The 15,156-nt window shown below is 43.2% G+C and overlaps 1 protein-coding gene across 1 annotated transcript in view; it reads right to left on the reverse strand.

The window, feature by feature from the left end:
• The window catches only part of stk26 (serine/threonine protein kinase 26), a 128,467-nt gene that overhangs the window by 16,024 nt on the left and 97,287 nt on the right, over nucleotides 1-15,156 (reverse strand). Inside the window, exon 7 of the mRNA XM_084326496.1 lies at nucleotides 969-1,154. Within this exon, the coding sequence (XP_084182622.1) occupies nucleotides 969-1,154 (186 nt within the window). The remainder of the gene's footprint in view (nucleotides 1-968; nucleotides 1,155-15,156) is intronic.

Below are 15,156 nucleotides of genomic sequence, written 5' to 3' on the forward strand. Positions count from 1 at the left end.
AGTGACAAGGGAGACCAGTATCATGTGTGTGCATGTGACCAGGGAGACCAGTATCATGTGTGTGCATGTGACCAGGGAGACCAGTATCATGTGTGTGCGCATGTGACCAGGGAGACCAGTATCATGTGTGTGCATGTGACCAGGGAGACCAGTATCATGTGTGTGCATGTGACCAGGGAGACCAGTATCATGTGTGTGCATGTGACCAGGGAGACCAGTATTATGTGTGTGCATGTGACCAGGGAGACCAGTATCATGCGTGTGCATGTGACCAGGGAGACCAGTATCATGTGTGTGCATGTGACCAGGGAGACCAGTATCATGTGTGTACATGTGTTTGTGCAAACAGGTCTAGATTAATTTGTATTATGGTTCTTATTCATTTGAATAAATGCCACAAAAAGTTATGCAAATATTGGGGGAAAAAGGCCCTTTTTCTCAAAATCATGGTTTGGTGACAATCATTATATAATGAGTCATATCTCGCTTAATATTTGGAGCATAAAGACAATACTGATATCATTAGAAAGCTAAGAATCCCAACAGTGTGTGAAACTCAAAATGTGTTTTGGGGTCAATGTGTTTTGGGGGGCGACAGTGGGTCGGGAGGTAGAGCAGTCGTCCGGTAATCCGGAGGTTCCCGGTTCGATTCCTTGAGCAAGACACTTAACCCCTAATTGCTCCTGATGAGCCGGTTGGCACCTTGCATGGTCGCCTCCGCCGTCGGTGTGTGAATGTGTGAGTGAATGGGTAAAATGTGAGGAACAAATTGTAAAGAGCTTTGGATAAAAGAGATAATAAATGCAACCATTTACCATTTATGCGACAGAAAATGATAAGAGAGCAAGTCACAAATTAAGTTCCTCACGGAAAGATAAGACATTTGAATTTGAATTGAATAACGATTCTGCACGAGACCTCCGTCACCGCCTGCATCAGTGGGCCTTGAGTCGTCGCCGTTAACTCACAAAAGTAGGGTCCTTGTTGAGGCACGACTCCGTGAACTCCTTGAAGCTCTTGGAGAACTCCCCGGTCAGGATGGGAGGCGAGGACTTGGGGATGTGGAACAGCACCCTCATCGGATGCATGTCTGAATTGGGAGGCTCTCCCTTGGCCAGCTCGATGGCGGTGATCCCCAGGGACCAGATGTCAGCCTGGGGGAGGAGGAGGCACACAGAGACGCAGGTCAGCCACACCGTTTACCTGGTATTTATCCAAGGAAGAGTTGCTATAGCATGTATGCTCTTTTTCAGAAATACCCTGCTTCACACTTAATACAGTTACACGTTCACATACAGAATACAAAGAATATGAAAACGTACAGTCATAGGAAACTCCTTGAACGCAGCAAAATGTTTATTACAGCTATAGTTGTGCACAAAATGTTATCGGTACCATGAAGCCAAGAAAACAGAAGAACTTGAGAACTGTTAGGACTGTCCGCCTCTTAATTACTAAACACTGCACGGACTCTGGTGCAGTGTGCTACCACGATATACACCATGTACACTATTATTATTATTTACAAAATTCTGCCATTCCACTATTATTACTATGTTCTATTCTATTATTATTACCATTTCTATTATTATTATCTTTTCTGCCTGTACACCAGAATCTTCCCCAGGGGATTAATAAAGGAACACTTGACTTGATACCGTACATGCAGGGGTAGCAACGCGTTTCAAACTAATGTTTCAAACTAATACGTTGGAAGCCATTTCCCCCACAGTTTCTTTGTGGTCAGCTGCCCCGTACAACCTCAGCACTACAGTATTACCACACACACACACACACTGCCGCTGAGAACCTCCCCCGGAGCAGTGACTCTGTACGCGTCAACACGGCACGGCGGTGCATCTCTCCAGTGCGGCTCATTTGTGGGGGTGTTCTAAAAACTGAATTCACACTGTGCTATTCCAATCATCTCAAGACAGTCAACTGGAAATCAGAGCGTTAACCCTTTCACTGCCGCACTAGCAAAACAGTTAACCCTTTCACTGTGACAATACACAGAAGGTTAAAACCCTTTCACTGTGACAATACACAGAAGGTTAACCCTTTCACTGCCACACGACAGCATGTTAAACCCGTTCACTGCCACACTACAGAAGGTTAACCCTTTACTATCACACTACCGACGGTTACCGTCATCAAGTGACAGAATTGGCCCTCGCCGACGGTGAGTCAGTGGCCGACTCTGTGGGCTCATAGAAGTTTAGTTTGAGCCGGTACATCCGTGAGTTGTATTTACGTGCAGGGCTTCCAGCTGAAGTCACCACGGGACACAGTCAGTGTCCTGTTCAGCTATTCAGCGTCTGTGTGGCAGCTCTGTTTTAGGGTGGAGTTCCCCTTTAACCTGGTGCACACACCAGCCCACCCACACACACACACACACACACAGGGGCTGGTCCCTGTATACACCTGCCAGGTGGGCAGACTGCAGACCAGATGTCAGTCTGCAGCAGGAAGACTAGAGCGGGTTGGTGTCACATTACAACAGGAGTCAGTTCCCCGGCTCCTAGCTACGGTACATCTGACCAGATGGCCTCCGTGCATGGAAGGAGGACACACACACACTAATTATTTGTGCAGGTCCAAGGTGGTTGATACTTGGGAATTCTCAGATCCAATTCTTCCATCTTAAGAGTTGTAGAACTCTATTGCTTTCGATGGCTGCAACACACACACACACTACCCTCCCCCATCCAGGTGAATCTCACCTTTATGAACACCTGTTGTGCTCGGCCACTTGGTCAAAATGAAATGGGGGTTTTGATAGCTGTGGCTTATTCTGATAAGCCCCGCCCACAGCTCTATAGTTCACTCGGTTCACAAAGCACTAAAAGGTTGCCACTATAGTGAATTTGCTTGTTTCCTGTAGCTGAAGATGCTAGCTAGAATGGATATTACCAAACCGAAACGATTATGTATCTATAAGCACAAACTGTTTAGTCAGCTAATTATCCTTATAGTAAAGATATCTACCAAGAAATAAAATAAGAGCTTGGTGTTTTTCACTCAAAATGGACGGACTTCGAAGGCTAACGTATCCCTTGTATCATGAGCTTAGGAAGATGAAAAAGTAAAACCAGGAAACCGGCTGGCATTTATCCAAATAAAATTAGTTGCGTTTACATGGTGATCCCAGGACAACAATATTCATTCATTCAACCCTTTATTTAATCTGGAAAAGACCATTGACATCACATCTCTATAATCCAAGACCGATAGAATAACTGCTTCAACAGCCTTTTTGCTGCTAATCATCAGAATGTTGGTTCTGTTCCTGGACAAGAAGCCAATTTCTTTTGATTGTCTATATGGTATTTAAATGTAAATTTAAATAGCCAGATGCCAAGATATTTGTAGTATTCTATTACTCTCTTGATGTCAGACCAACTCACAGTGGATATATGCAAGTTATTGTAAACAATATCTCTGACTCTAGAGTAGGGATGCACCGAATGGGAAATTCTTGGCCGAAACCGATACCGAAAATAGTAAACAGTTGGCCGAAAACCGAATGCCGAAAATGATTCATAGAATAGAATTTTTCTTTACCAATGTTGTTCAGCTACCTGATTATGGAAAATATATGATTATGGCAAAACTTAACTTAAATAATAAATAATCACTATTATGGGTCTTTTTGTATCACAAACAGTACTGTATTTGCAAATCTGGTATGTCATAAATGTATAGATGTAGCAGTACTGTCTATCTGTATGTCATGTATGTCATATATGTCCTGATGAATTGAAAATGGGGGACCCTGATGTAAACAAGACGAAAGTCTTTCTCTGGTCTGCATCCCCTTAACAATTGTGTGTATTGAGCTGTACTGTATTGTACCCATTCTGCAATCTGTTAATAAAGTTTTCAATCAATCAATCAAAGAGAGAGAGAGAGAGAGAGAGAGAGAGAGAGAGAGAGAGAGAGAGAGAGAGAGAGAGAGAGAGAAGACATGTGGACATCTGTGCTCTACTGAGCACACCTTTCTAGTCCCCAGATGAATGTGCTCTCTTGACTTTGGCACAGTAGACGCGCAACGTGTATGCTCGAGAATGATAATAATAATAATGCTCTTCAGATTATATTATCAATGACAGACAGCGTCAATGTGAGAAACACAACCCCCCCCCCTCTCGCTCTGAAGAATATGCATATTAGATCACTCAGTGATTAACCGCGACGGGCATATAGTAAATAAGGATATAAAGCATTGCGCGCAGAGTTTACATAGAAACAGCGCGACTCCCCCGAGTCCCAAGAGGAGTTTTCACAGGCTGCAGAACGCAGGACTGAAGAGCTCACGTTAAGCATGTAATGACTGAAGCCGCGTTTTGATGACATCATCACAACAACACGCATTAGGTTACAGGTTGTTTCTGTTTCTGTGATATATTTTCGGTGAAAAAACTCTTTCGGCCGAAAGCCGAAAGGGCATTTTTGGCCATTTTCGGCCGAAAACTTTCGGTGGCCGAAATTTCGGTGCATCCCTACTCTAGAGAAAATCATACACTTTGTTTTATTTGCATTAAGTACAAGTTTATGATTAATAAGCGCATCTTGCAAAGCATTAAAGGAGAGTTGCAGATTCTCAATGGCTAGTTGTACAGAGTCAGTAATACAATAGAGTCATCTGCAAGAAGATGAACTTGACAGCCACTCAAAAGATGAGACAATATTATGAATATCAATGGTAAATAATACAGGACCCAGAATCGATCCCTGCAAGGTGGTGTCCACCTTTTGTAATGGGCGAGAACTCTGACTGGGCATTTCCTGTTTTCACACTGACATCTCTCAAACAAATAGCTCTGAAACCAACTGAAAGCATTTACATTAAAGCCAACGCTGTATAGTCTTTGTAAGAGAGGAGAATGATCAACTGTATGAACCGCTTTCAACAGATCTACAAATAGAGCAGCACAATGTTTTCTTTTGTCTAGGGCGGATACTATAGGGAGGTGTAGTGGTTACGTCATTGCCGTTTTTAGTGTTCCACCCTCTGTCCAACGCAATGTATTTCCCCATTGCCCATTTCTAAATTGTCTCGTTTAAAACAAATAAAGCATGAACATTTGCATGGTGTACCTTTCTGTGCGTATTCATCCACAATCTATAGCTCAACATAAAAATATTAACAATTAATCATAAAAAAAAATCGCCACATTTTATTTCAACCAAAAATGCTTAAACAATAATATTAATGATAGAAGGGAACAAATGTTATTCAAAAATGGAAAGCTTTTCAATGTTCATGAGGCAGAATTGTTACAATAGCCGATAATCCATTTCCCAATAATAAATCCCTATACGGGTGGAACAACCAGTGATGTCAGACTACACCTCCCTATTGACCTGTTCGCTGTATACAAACATACCGTGTTCGAGCCAATCAGCAATACCAAATGGGTCACGTGACTAAGTTGCCACCTATGGTTTGCTTTGCTCTAAAACCAGATTGGTGTGGGCTCCACCTTTATGGACTAATGTAATTGTAATGTATGTAATGGATACATGGGCCGTTTCCCAGGCACTATGGACTAAGCCTGTTGACAAAGAAAGATTAAATATATGTGTGTTGTTTGCTCTGTAATTTATGGAGCCATTAGCCTGAGAGAAAAGAAGGATCCAGTTTATCCTCTCCAGTTGCCCACAACGTCAAATATCGTTTTATTTTTTTATTAGCGATCTGAATTCATATTTCATCAACCGAGTCTACCGTTGGGAAACCAGCCCCATCAGGAGCTCAGATGTGAAAAAGCGCCCCCTATCGTCTCCCAGATGGTAATGCACCCTTTTGGAATGGACTCAATGAAAATGGATGAGAAAAAAATAATCCGGAATCCACATTTTACTTCTCACGCATGTACCCCGAGCCGATCGGATTCATTGTGGAGCATCAGAACAGCGTGGAATATGTGTTTACAGTATGTACAGGGTATCTGCAGGTTTAGCCCAGTCAGATTTTTTTTATCCACTTTTTCTCCCATTTTCTATTTTTCTCCCATCCCAATTTCGTATCATCCAATTCAACCCTCCCCTGTCTCGAACGCTGTTTCTTGCCTCCCACAAGCCGGCTGCAATGTGGACTAAGTCATACATAGCACGAGTCCCCTCCGATACTCGAGGTAACAGCAGTCGCATCTTTTCACCTGCACGGCGCGATCTTTCAGCGTCAGGGGTCTGCGCTTTGGAGGGGCGCCGCCCCCATCGCTTCCTGATTCTACTGCGCAGGCGCACCAACCGACCTGTAGGAGTCGCTGTCCACAACGAAAAACCCATCAGTTTTCCACCCCCTAATACTGCCAATGTGTATTAGTACGGATGACCAGCTAAACTGAAAGCAATGTGGAGCGCTGGGCTCGAACAGGCGAACCCAGCGTCTCCAGTATTTGTGGTGAGCGCCTTGCCCACTGCACCACGTAGCCGCCCTAGCCCAGTCAGATTTAAGGCTTTTTAAGACTTTTTAATGCCACTCGGAATTAAATTTAATACCAATTTCACAATAACAAAATGGCAAAAATCATGGGTACTCTCAGTACACTCATTCAAGGGAACTACGACTATGCCTGCACCTCATGGTACCAAAGCACCTCAAAGGCACTAAAAACAAGATTACAAACATCACAAAACAAACTGGTCAGACTACTGCTTAACCTCACTACTAAAACCCACTTTACCCCTGCCCACATTCAAAACCGCTCTTAAAGAGCACCTACGGGAGGCTGCAATTCGAAACTGGCCACCGTAAATGTCCAACCCCCCCCCCCCCCCCCCCCATCCTCCTAATGTACAGTCTCATCCCCATCATATGTATATAATATTTTCTGTTAGGATCTCTGGGTAACAGTCGATAATTATCGTCGATATAATGTCTGTCAAGTTTAATTAACTTCTTATGCCCGGCGCCGATGGACGGGCTATTAATAGACTTGTTTTGCTGCTGCGAATGTCTCGAGTTGATGTCATCAGTCCGCGCACGTTAGCAGTTAGCTAGAGCAAGCGGTGTATCCCATAATAATGTACTAAATATGACCCTAAAATACTCTGTTCCGCCCCAATACATTGCAACAACGTCCACCGTATACCCCACACTACTATAACCGTTACCCTCAGAATTCAAAACACACACCAACTCGGCAGGTAAACTATAAAATAGCGCCGTGCAAGCTAATTATCCTAGCCAGCTTCATTTCCAAGCGGTGTATCCCATGACAATGTACTAAATATGACCATAAAATACTCTGTTCCGCCCCAATACATTGCAACGACGTCCACCGTATACCCCACACTACTATAACCGTTACCCTCAGAATTCAAAACACACACCAACTCGGCAGGTAAACTATAAAATAGCGCCGTGCAAGCTAATTATCCTAGCAAGCCTTGTTTACTACTTGAGTCATACCTCTCTACGTCTCCTTCCGCTGTCGGCCATCTCCTTCACTGATTGGTTGTTAGTGCGTGTGCTCATATCCAAGCTTGGAAAATCGATATATCGAAACTTTGCGACCACGTTTCATGTTTATTTCGAGGAAATAATTTATCGCAATAGTTATCGTTATCGTTTTATCGCCCAGCCCTAGTACTGTATATTATTTGCATATCGTATATGTCACAAATGTAACAGTATACATACCAATACATACCTGTATGTTATGTATGTCCCTATGCCATAAATGTCATGATGTCATGTATGTTGTGTATGTCATAAATGTCACTATGAACTGAAAATGGGGGACCCTGATGTAAACAAGACAAACGCCTTTCTCTGGTCTGCATCCCCTTAACAATTGTGTGTATTGAGCCGTACTGTATTGTACCCATTCTGCAATCTGTTAAATAAAGTTTTCATTCATTCATCCAGTTGTTTTGTTTTTGTGGTTTGGTTGAATGAATGAATGAATGAATACTTTATTTAACAGATTGCAGCTTCCATCTACACATACTATCACCAACTGTTATTAATGACCACTACATACTATCACCAACTGTTATTAATGACCACTACTACATACTATCACCAACTGTTATTAATGACCACTACACATACTATCACCAACTGTTATTAATGACCACTACATACTATCACCAACTGTTATTAATGACCACTACATACTATCACCAACTGTTATTAATGACCACTACACATACTATCACCAACTGTTATTAATGACCACTACATACTATCACCAACTGTTATTAATGACCACTACACATACCATCACCAACTGTTATTAATGACCACTACACATACTATCACCAACTGTTATTAATGACCACTACACATACTATCACCAACTGTTATTAATGACTACTACATACTATCACCAACTGTTATTAATGACCACTACACATACTATCACCAACTGTTATTAATGACCACTACATACTATCACCAACTGTTATTGTTACAAACCACGGCAATGGGGGGGGGGGGGGGGGGGGTCTGCTGATGGAGACTCAGTGTTCAGGGTAACAGAGCATGAGGTGAGACGGATCTTTAAAAAAGTGAATATCAGGAAGGCAGCAGGACCGGACGGCATCCCCGGCCGCGTCCTAAAAGTCTGTGCCGACCAACTGGCCCCGGTATTCACTGACATCTTCAACCTGTCCTTGGAACAGGCTGTCATCCTCACCTGTCTGAAGAAGTCCACCATCATCCCTGTACCCAAAAAATCTACGCCCGCTTGCCTCAACGACTACCGCCCTGTAGCCCTCACCTCCATAGCCATGAAGTGCTTTGAGAAGCTAGTGAAGGGCTACATCTGTTCCTCCCTCCCCATCAACCTGGACCCCCTGCAATTTGCATATCGCCCCAACAGGTCCACGGAGGACGCCATAGCCCATGTGCTGCACACAGCAGCATCACACCTGGACAAGAGGCAGGGGAACTATGTGAGAATGCTGTTCATCGACTACAGCTCAGCATTCAATACCATAGTCCCCTCCAAACTCATAGCCAAGCTCAGGGACCTGGGCTTGAACTATGACCTCTGCCAGTGGGTCCTGGACTTCCTGACGGGCAGACCCCAGGTGGTAAGAGCAGGCAACTGCACCTCCTCATCCATCACGCTCAACATAGGGGCCCCCCAGGGCTGTGTTCTGAGCCCCCTCCTCTACTCCCTGTACACACATGACTGCGTGGCACAGCGGAACAACAACACAATCATCAAATTTGAAGATGACACAGTAGTGGTGGGCCTGATCTCTGCCAACGACGAGAGGGCCTACCTGGAAGAGGTAGAGAATCTGTCACAGTGGTGTCAGGAGAACTGCCTCTCCCTGAACGTCAGCAAAACAAAAGAGATGATTGTGGACTTCAGGAGGTCGGGGGTCAAGGACTACAGCCCCCTCAGCATCGACGGGGCACCGGTTGAGAGAGTGAACAGTTTCAAGTACCTCGGAGCCCACATATCCGAGGACTTGACATGGACCACACACATTGACAGTGTTGTGAAGAAGGCACAACAACGCCTCTACTTCCTCAGGCGCCTAAGGAAGTTCCAAGTCAGTCAGAAGATCCTTAGGAACTTCTACTCATGTACAATAGAGAGCATCCTGACTGGCAACATCACCTCCTGGTTTGGGAATAGCACTGCACAAGACCGTAGCAGACTACAAAGAGTGACACGTTCAGCCGAACGCACAATTGGAGGGGGGCTTCCCACCCTCCAGAACATTTACAACAAGCGGTGCAGGGGGAAGGCTAAGAGAATTATTAAGGACTCGAGCCACCCGAACAACTGCCTCTTTGAACTGCTGCGGTCAGGCAAGCGATACCGGAGTCTTAAGGCGAGCACAGAAAGACTCAGAAGAAGCTTCTATCCCCAGGCCATCAGGCTGCTAAACGAACAATAAACACTATGCAACAACCATCAAATGCACACAGCACACACACCCACACACTCACTTAAACCACACAAACACACTTTATATTTATTGATAAAGGATTTGCACTACAACTCGTACACCCACTGTAAATTGTACCTAAATTGCACCTCATCCCATTTCTGCCTTGCACTATAGTATTGTATTAGTACACTGCACAGTATTGTATATTATATGGTAACTCAGTTACGTCTATTCTGCATCGAACATTGTACATATGTCTATACTGAACACTGTGACCTCATTTTTTTACTTCTAATTTACATGCTATACTATGTTATTTTATTTCATACTTATCTTGCACAGTCTCTGGAGCGTAACAGTAAGAAGCATTTTGTATAAAAGTATTCTGTACTTCTGTATGACAACTATTAAAGAAACTTGAAACTTGAACTTATTAATGACCACTACATACTATCACCAACTGTTATTAATGACCACTACACATACCATCACCAACTGGTATTAATGACCACTACACATACTATCACCAACTGTTATTAATGACCACTACACATACTATCACCAACTGTTATTAATGACTACTACATACTATCACCAACTGTTATTAATGACCACTACATACTATCACCAACTGTTATTAATGACCACCACTACATACTATCACCAACTGTTATTAATGACCACTACACATACTATCACCAACTGTTATTAATGAATTAATGACCACTACACATACTATCACCAACTGTTATTAATGACCACTACACATACTATCACCAACTGTTATTAATGACTCCTACATACTATCACCAACTGTTATTAATGACCACTACATACTATCACCAACTGTTATTAATGACCACTACATACTATCACCAACTGTTATTAATGACCACTACACATACTATCACCAACTGTTATTAATGACCACTACATACCATCACCAACTGTTATTAATGACCACTACTACATACTATCACCAACTGTTATTAATGACCACTACTACATACTATCACCAACTGTTATTAATGACCACTACTACATACTATCACCAACTGTTATTAATGACCACTACATACCATCACCAACTGTTATTAATGACCACTACATACTATCACCAACTGTTATTAATGACCACTACTACATACTATCACCAACTGTTATTAATGACCACTACACATACTATCACCAACTGTTACGTCAGACTAAAGGACAGTCAGTCTGACGTACTGGTGAACAACACCGGCGCCCCCCAGGGAACTGTGCTGTCACCCTTCCTCTTCACCCTCTACACCTCAGACTTCTGCCGCAACTCCAGCGGGTGCCACCTGCAGAAGTTCTCAGACGACTCCTCCATCGTAAGCTACATCACCGACGATGATGAGGAGGAGTACAGAGCCCTGGTGGAGAGCTTCGTGGGGTGGAGCGACAGCAACCACCTCCAACTCAACACCAGTAAGACCAAGGAGCTGGTGGTGGACTTCCGGAGGGGCAAGAAGAGGCCCCCCCCGATTCCCATCTCCATCCGAGGGGTGGATGTGGAGATGGTGGACTCATACAAGTTCCTTGGGGTACACCTGAACAATAAACTGGACTGGTCGGACAACACAGAGGCCCTCTACAGGAAGGGACAGAGCAGGCTGTTCTTCCTGAGGAGACTCAGGTCCTTCAATGTGTGCAACAAACTGCTGCAGTCTTTTTACCAGTCTGTTGTGGCCAGCATCCTCTTCTATGCTGTGGCATGCTGGGGAGGCTACATCAACTCAAGGGACACCAACAAGCTCAACAAGCTGGTGAGGAAGGCTAGCTCCGTGGTGGGAGTCGAGCTACCTAGACTTGAGGTGATGGTAGAGAGGGGGATGATAAGGAAGCTGGATGCCATCATGGAGAACCCCTACCACCCCCTCTACGACGAGCTAGTCAAGATGAGAAGCTCGTTCAGCCACAGACTCAATCCCCCCGACACTCAACTAACCGCCTCGGACAGTCCTTCATACCAGCGGCCATCAGGCTCCACAACAGTGGGCAGCGACTAGCAGCCTCCAGGCCCCACAACAGGGGGCAGCGACAGCGACTGCTACCAGACATTGACCTGGGACTTATAGGAACCCAAGGGGGACAAAGTAGACTACCCTGGTACTTTGATTAATGTATACTCAGTAGATAGTAAATTATAACACTACCTCATGCATACTGCACCTCATGTGACACTGTGAATAATGTGAATATTCCTCAGCTAGTCAGATAGTAAATTATATTGACCATATTGATCAAATTGTTTACACTGCCTGTGTTGTCTTTTACTACCTGTTTATACAACGGCATGCAAATTTCTCTATTCTGATTGGCTGAAACAGTCCATTTACACGTATGTATCCTTCATAATCCACGCTCCTGGTCCCAGGACCCGCCCACCACCGAATCACATCACTCCGCCGGATCACTCCGTCGGAAAAAACAAGATGGCGGACAATAATCTTTAACAAATGGATATGTTGATAGCGTCATAACGACTAAATATAAAGCGATTCTGTCAAGGGGAACGTGTTAGTATTTTAAACAATGTTGGATGATGTAATTGATGGGTCTTGACTCAATCTAGAACAAAAGAAAAATCGCGGATTGATTGATAGATTAATTGATTGATTTAAATTTCTTCCTTCCTACTTTCCGACTGCAGCGTTCTCTCTCACACTCCGACGCTGGCGTACCCACAAACACACACATACACACACACACACACACACACACACACATACGCACACACACACTGTGACACACACACACACACACACACACGCACACACACACACACACACTCCTGTCTGCAACAGCGGGGGAGACAGACTGAGAGAGAAGCAGCGCTGTTTTAAGTGAGCATGGTCTATTGAATTGATTGATTGGTTGATTGCTAATTTTATTACTGTACCCCTGGTTTCCAACTGGTTAAGTTTAGGCTAAAAGAAATAAATAAAAAAATAGGGCGAAGAAAACGTTTTTTTCCTATAGGGCAAAGAAAACTTTTTAATAAATTTTCAATCAATCATTCCAATAATACACAGTTGGATGTGTTAGTTGGTTGGATGCACTTCAAGCTGCTTCCACATGAGGCAACTTCTCTCAATCATTCCAATAATACACAGTTGGATGTGTTAGTTTGGTTGGATGCACTTCAAGCTGCTTCCACATGGAGTTGTGGGAACTACTTTTTCTGGCGGATGGTTTTTTCAATAAATCTTCGATTAATGTGTGTTTATTGTATAGAAATAAGGTTGGATGAATCTGGCAGTTGTATAAAAGCTTTACACCACGTGCAGTCGTGATTTGTGACCAATAAACCATGCCTAGGGGGGTCTAACGACCCTCGGCTGCGCCTCGGGCCTAACAACCACCCCTAGGCATGGTTTATTGGTCACAAACCACTCCTGCGTGTGATGTAATGCTTAAATACTGTGTTGTTTTACTACCTGTACCCCTCCCCCCCTCCCCCCCATGCTGCTATGATGCCTGAATTTCCCCAAGGGGATCAATAAAGGAATATCTTATCTTATCTTATCTTAATGACCACTACTACATACTATCACCAACTGTTATTAATGACCACTACACATACTATCACCAACTGTTATTAATGACCACTACACATACTATCACCAACTGTTATTAATGACTCCTACATACTATCACCAACTGTTATTAATGACCACTACATACTATCACCAACTGTTATTAATGACCACCACTACATACTATCACCAACTGTTATTAATGACCACTACACATACTATCACCAACTGTTATTAATGACCACTACATACCATAACCAACTGTTATTAATGACCACTACTACATACTATCACCAACTGTTATTAATGACCACTACTACATACTATCACCAACTGTTATTAATGACCACTACTACATACTATCACCAACTGTTATTAATGACCACTACTACATACTATCACCAACTGTTATTAATGACCACTACTACATACTATCACCAACTGTTATTAATGACCACTACATACTATCACCAACTGTTATTAATGACCACTACTACATACTATCACCAACTGTTATTAATGACCACTACATACTATCACCAACTGTTATTAATGACCACCACTACATACTATCACCAACTGTTATTAATGACCACTACATACTATCACCAACTGTTATTAATGACCACTACTACATACTATCACCAACTGTTATTAATGACCACTACACATACTATCACCAACTGTTATTAATGACCACTACATACTATCACCAACTGTTATTAATGACCACTACATACTATCACCAACTGTTATTAATGACCACTACATACTATCACCAACTGTTATTAATGACCACTACATACTATCACCAACTGTTATTAATGACCACTACATACTATCACCAACTGTTATTAATGACCACTACATACTATCACCAACTGTTATTAACACTTTGGGTGCCGGAAAACGCTTTAACACGTCATTCCCGGCCATGCTCAAGTTGCCGAAGACGCTTTACAGCGTCTTTAATATCAATATTTCAAAAATCTGGGATCGGATTCATATGTCCCCTCCGCTGGCCTGAGATCCACCAGGAGGACCCACTGAGCTCTCTGGCGGTTCAGGAGCGCCATCTGGTGGCCGATCAGCGCAATCGCTTAACAGGAAGTGCCGTAGAGGTTGTGCTGGACGGCCGTATTACTTCCGGGCACTCGCTAATAGGTCCCGGGACTCGATCTCAACACACTACATAGCGATCGATTGCCAATAACTCGATAAACAACATGATTTTGACGTATATACCATTATACAAGCTGGAGATGGACCGGGTAAATCTACATCCCATAATGATACAATTTCTACTCTACGATGATCGCCCAACGGCGCGCGAGACTGGGGTGAGTTTTAGCGTGTAAAGTTACCGTCTTCGATACTAACTGCTATTATCAACATTTGACCCACATTAGATGATTGGTATAACGCTGCCCATGGAATTATAAACGCCCCCTAGCCCATCCGGTCAACATCAGATGACGTGTAGTAACTTCTAGAAGTACGTCTAGTTGGAATTTTTTATATCGCGCTGATTGCCATAAAACTGTATTGCATCATCAATATAATGTATTTGGGGCTATAGATCACGTTCTGGAGAAAGCTGCAGAAAGAGATGAAAACATACTTATACATTAGACCATACTTTACTATGAATATGTGAATGAAAAAGTTTAACGTTGCTACACAATGAACAATACATATAGGACTTTGAATGGGCCCTAATAAT

This window comes from Notolepis coatsorum, assembly GCF_963971535.1.
Source record: "Notolepis coatsorum genome assembly, chromosome: 1".
Taxonomy (NCBI): domain Eukaryota; kingdom Metazoa; phylum Chordata; class Actinopteri; order Aulopiformes; family Paralepididae; genus Notolepis; species Notolepis coatsorum.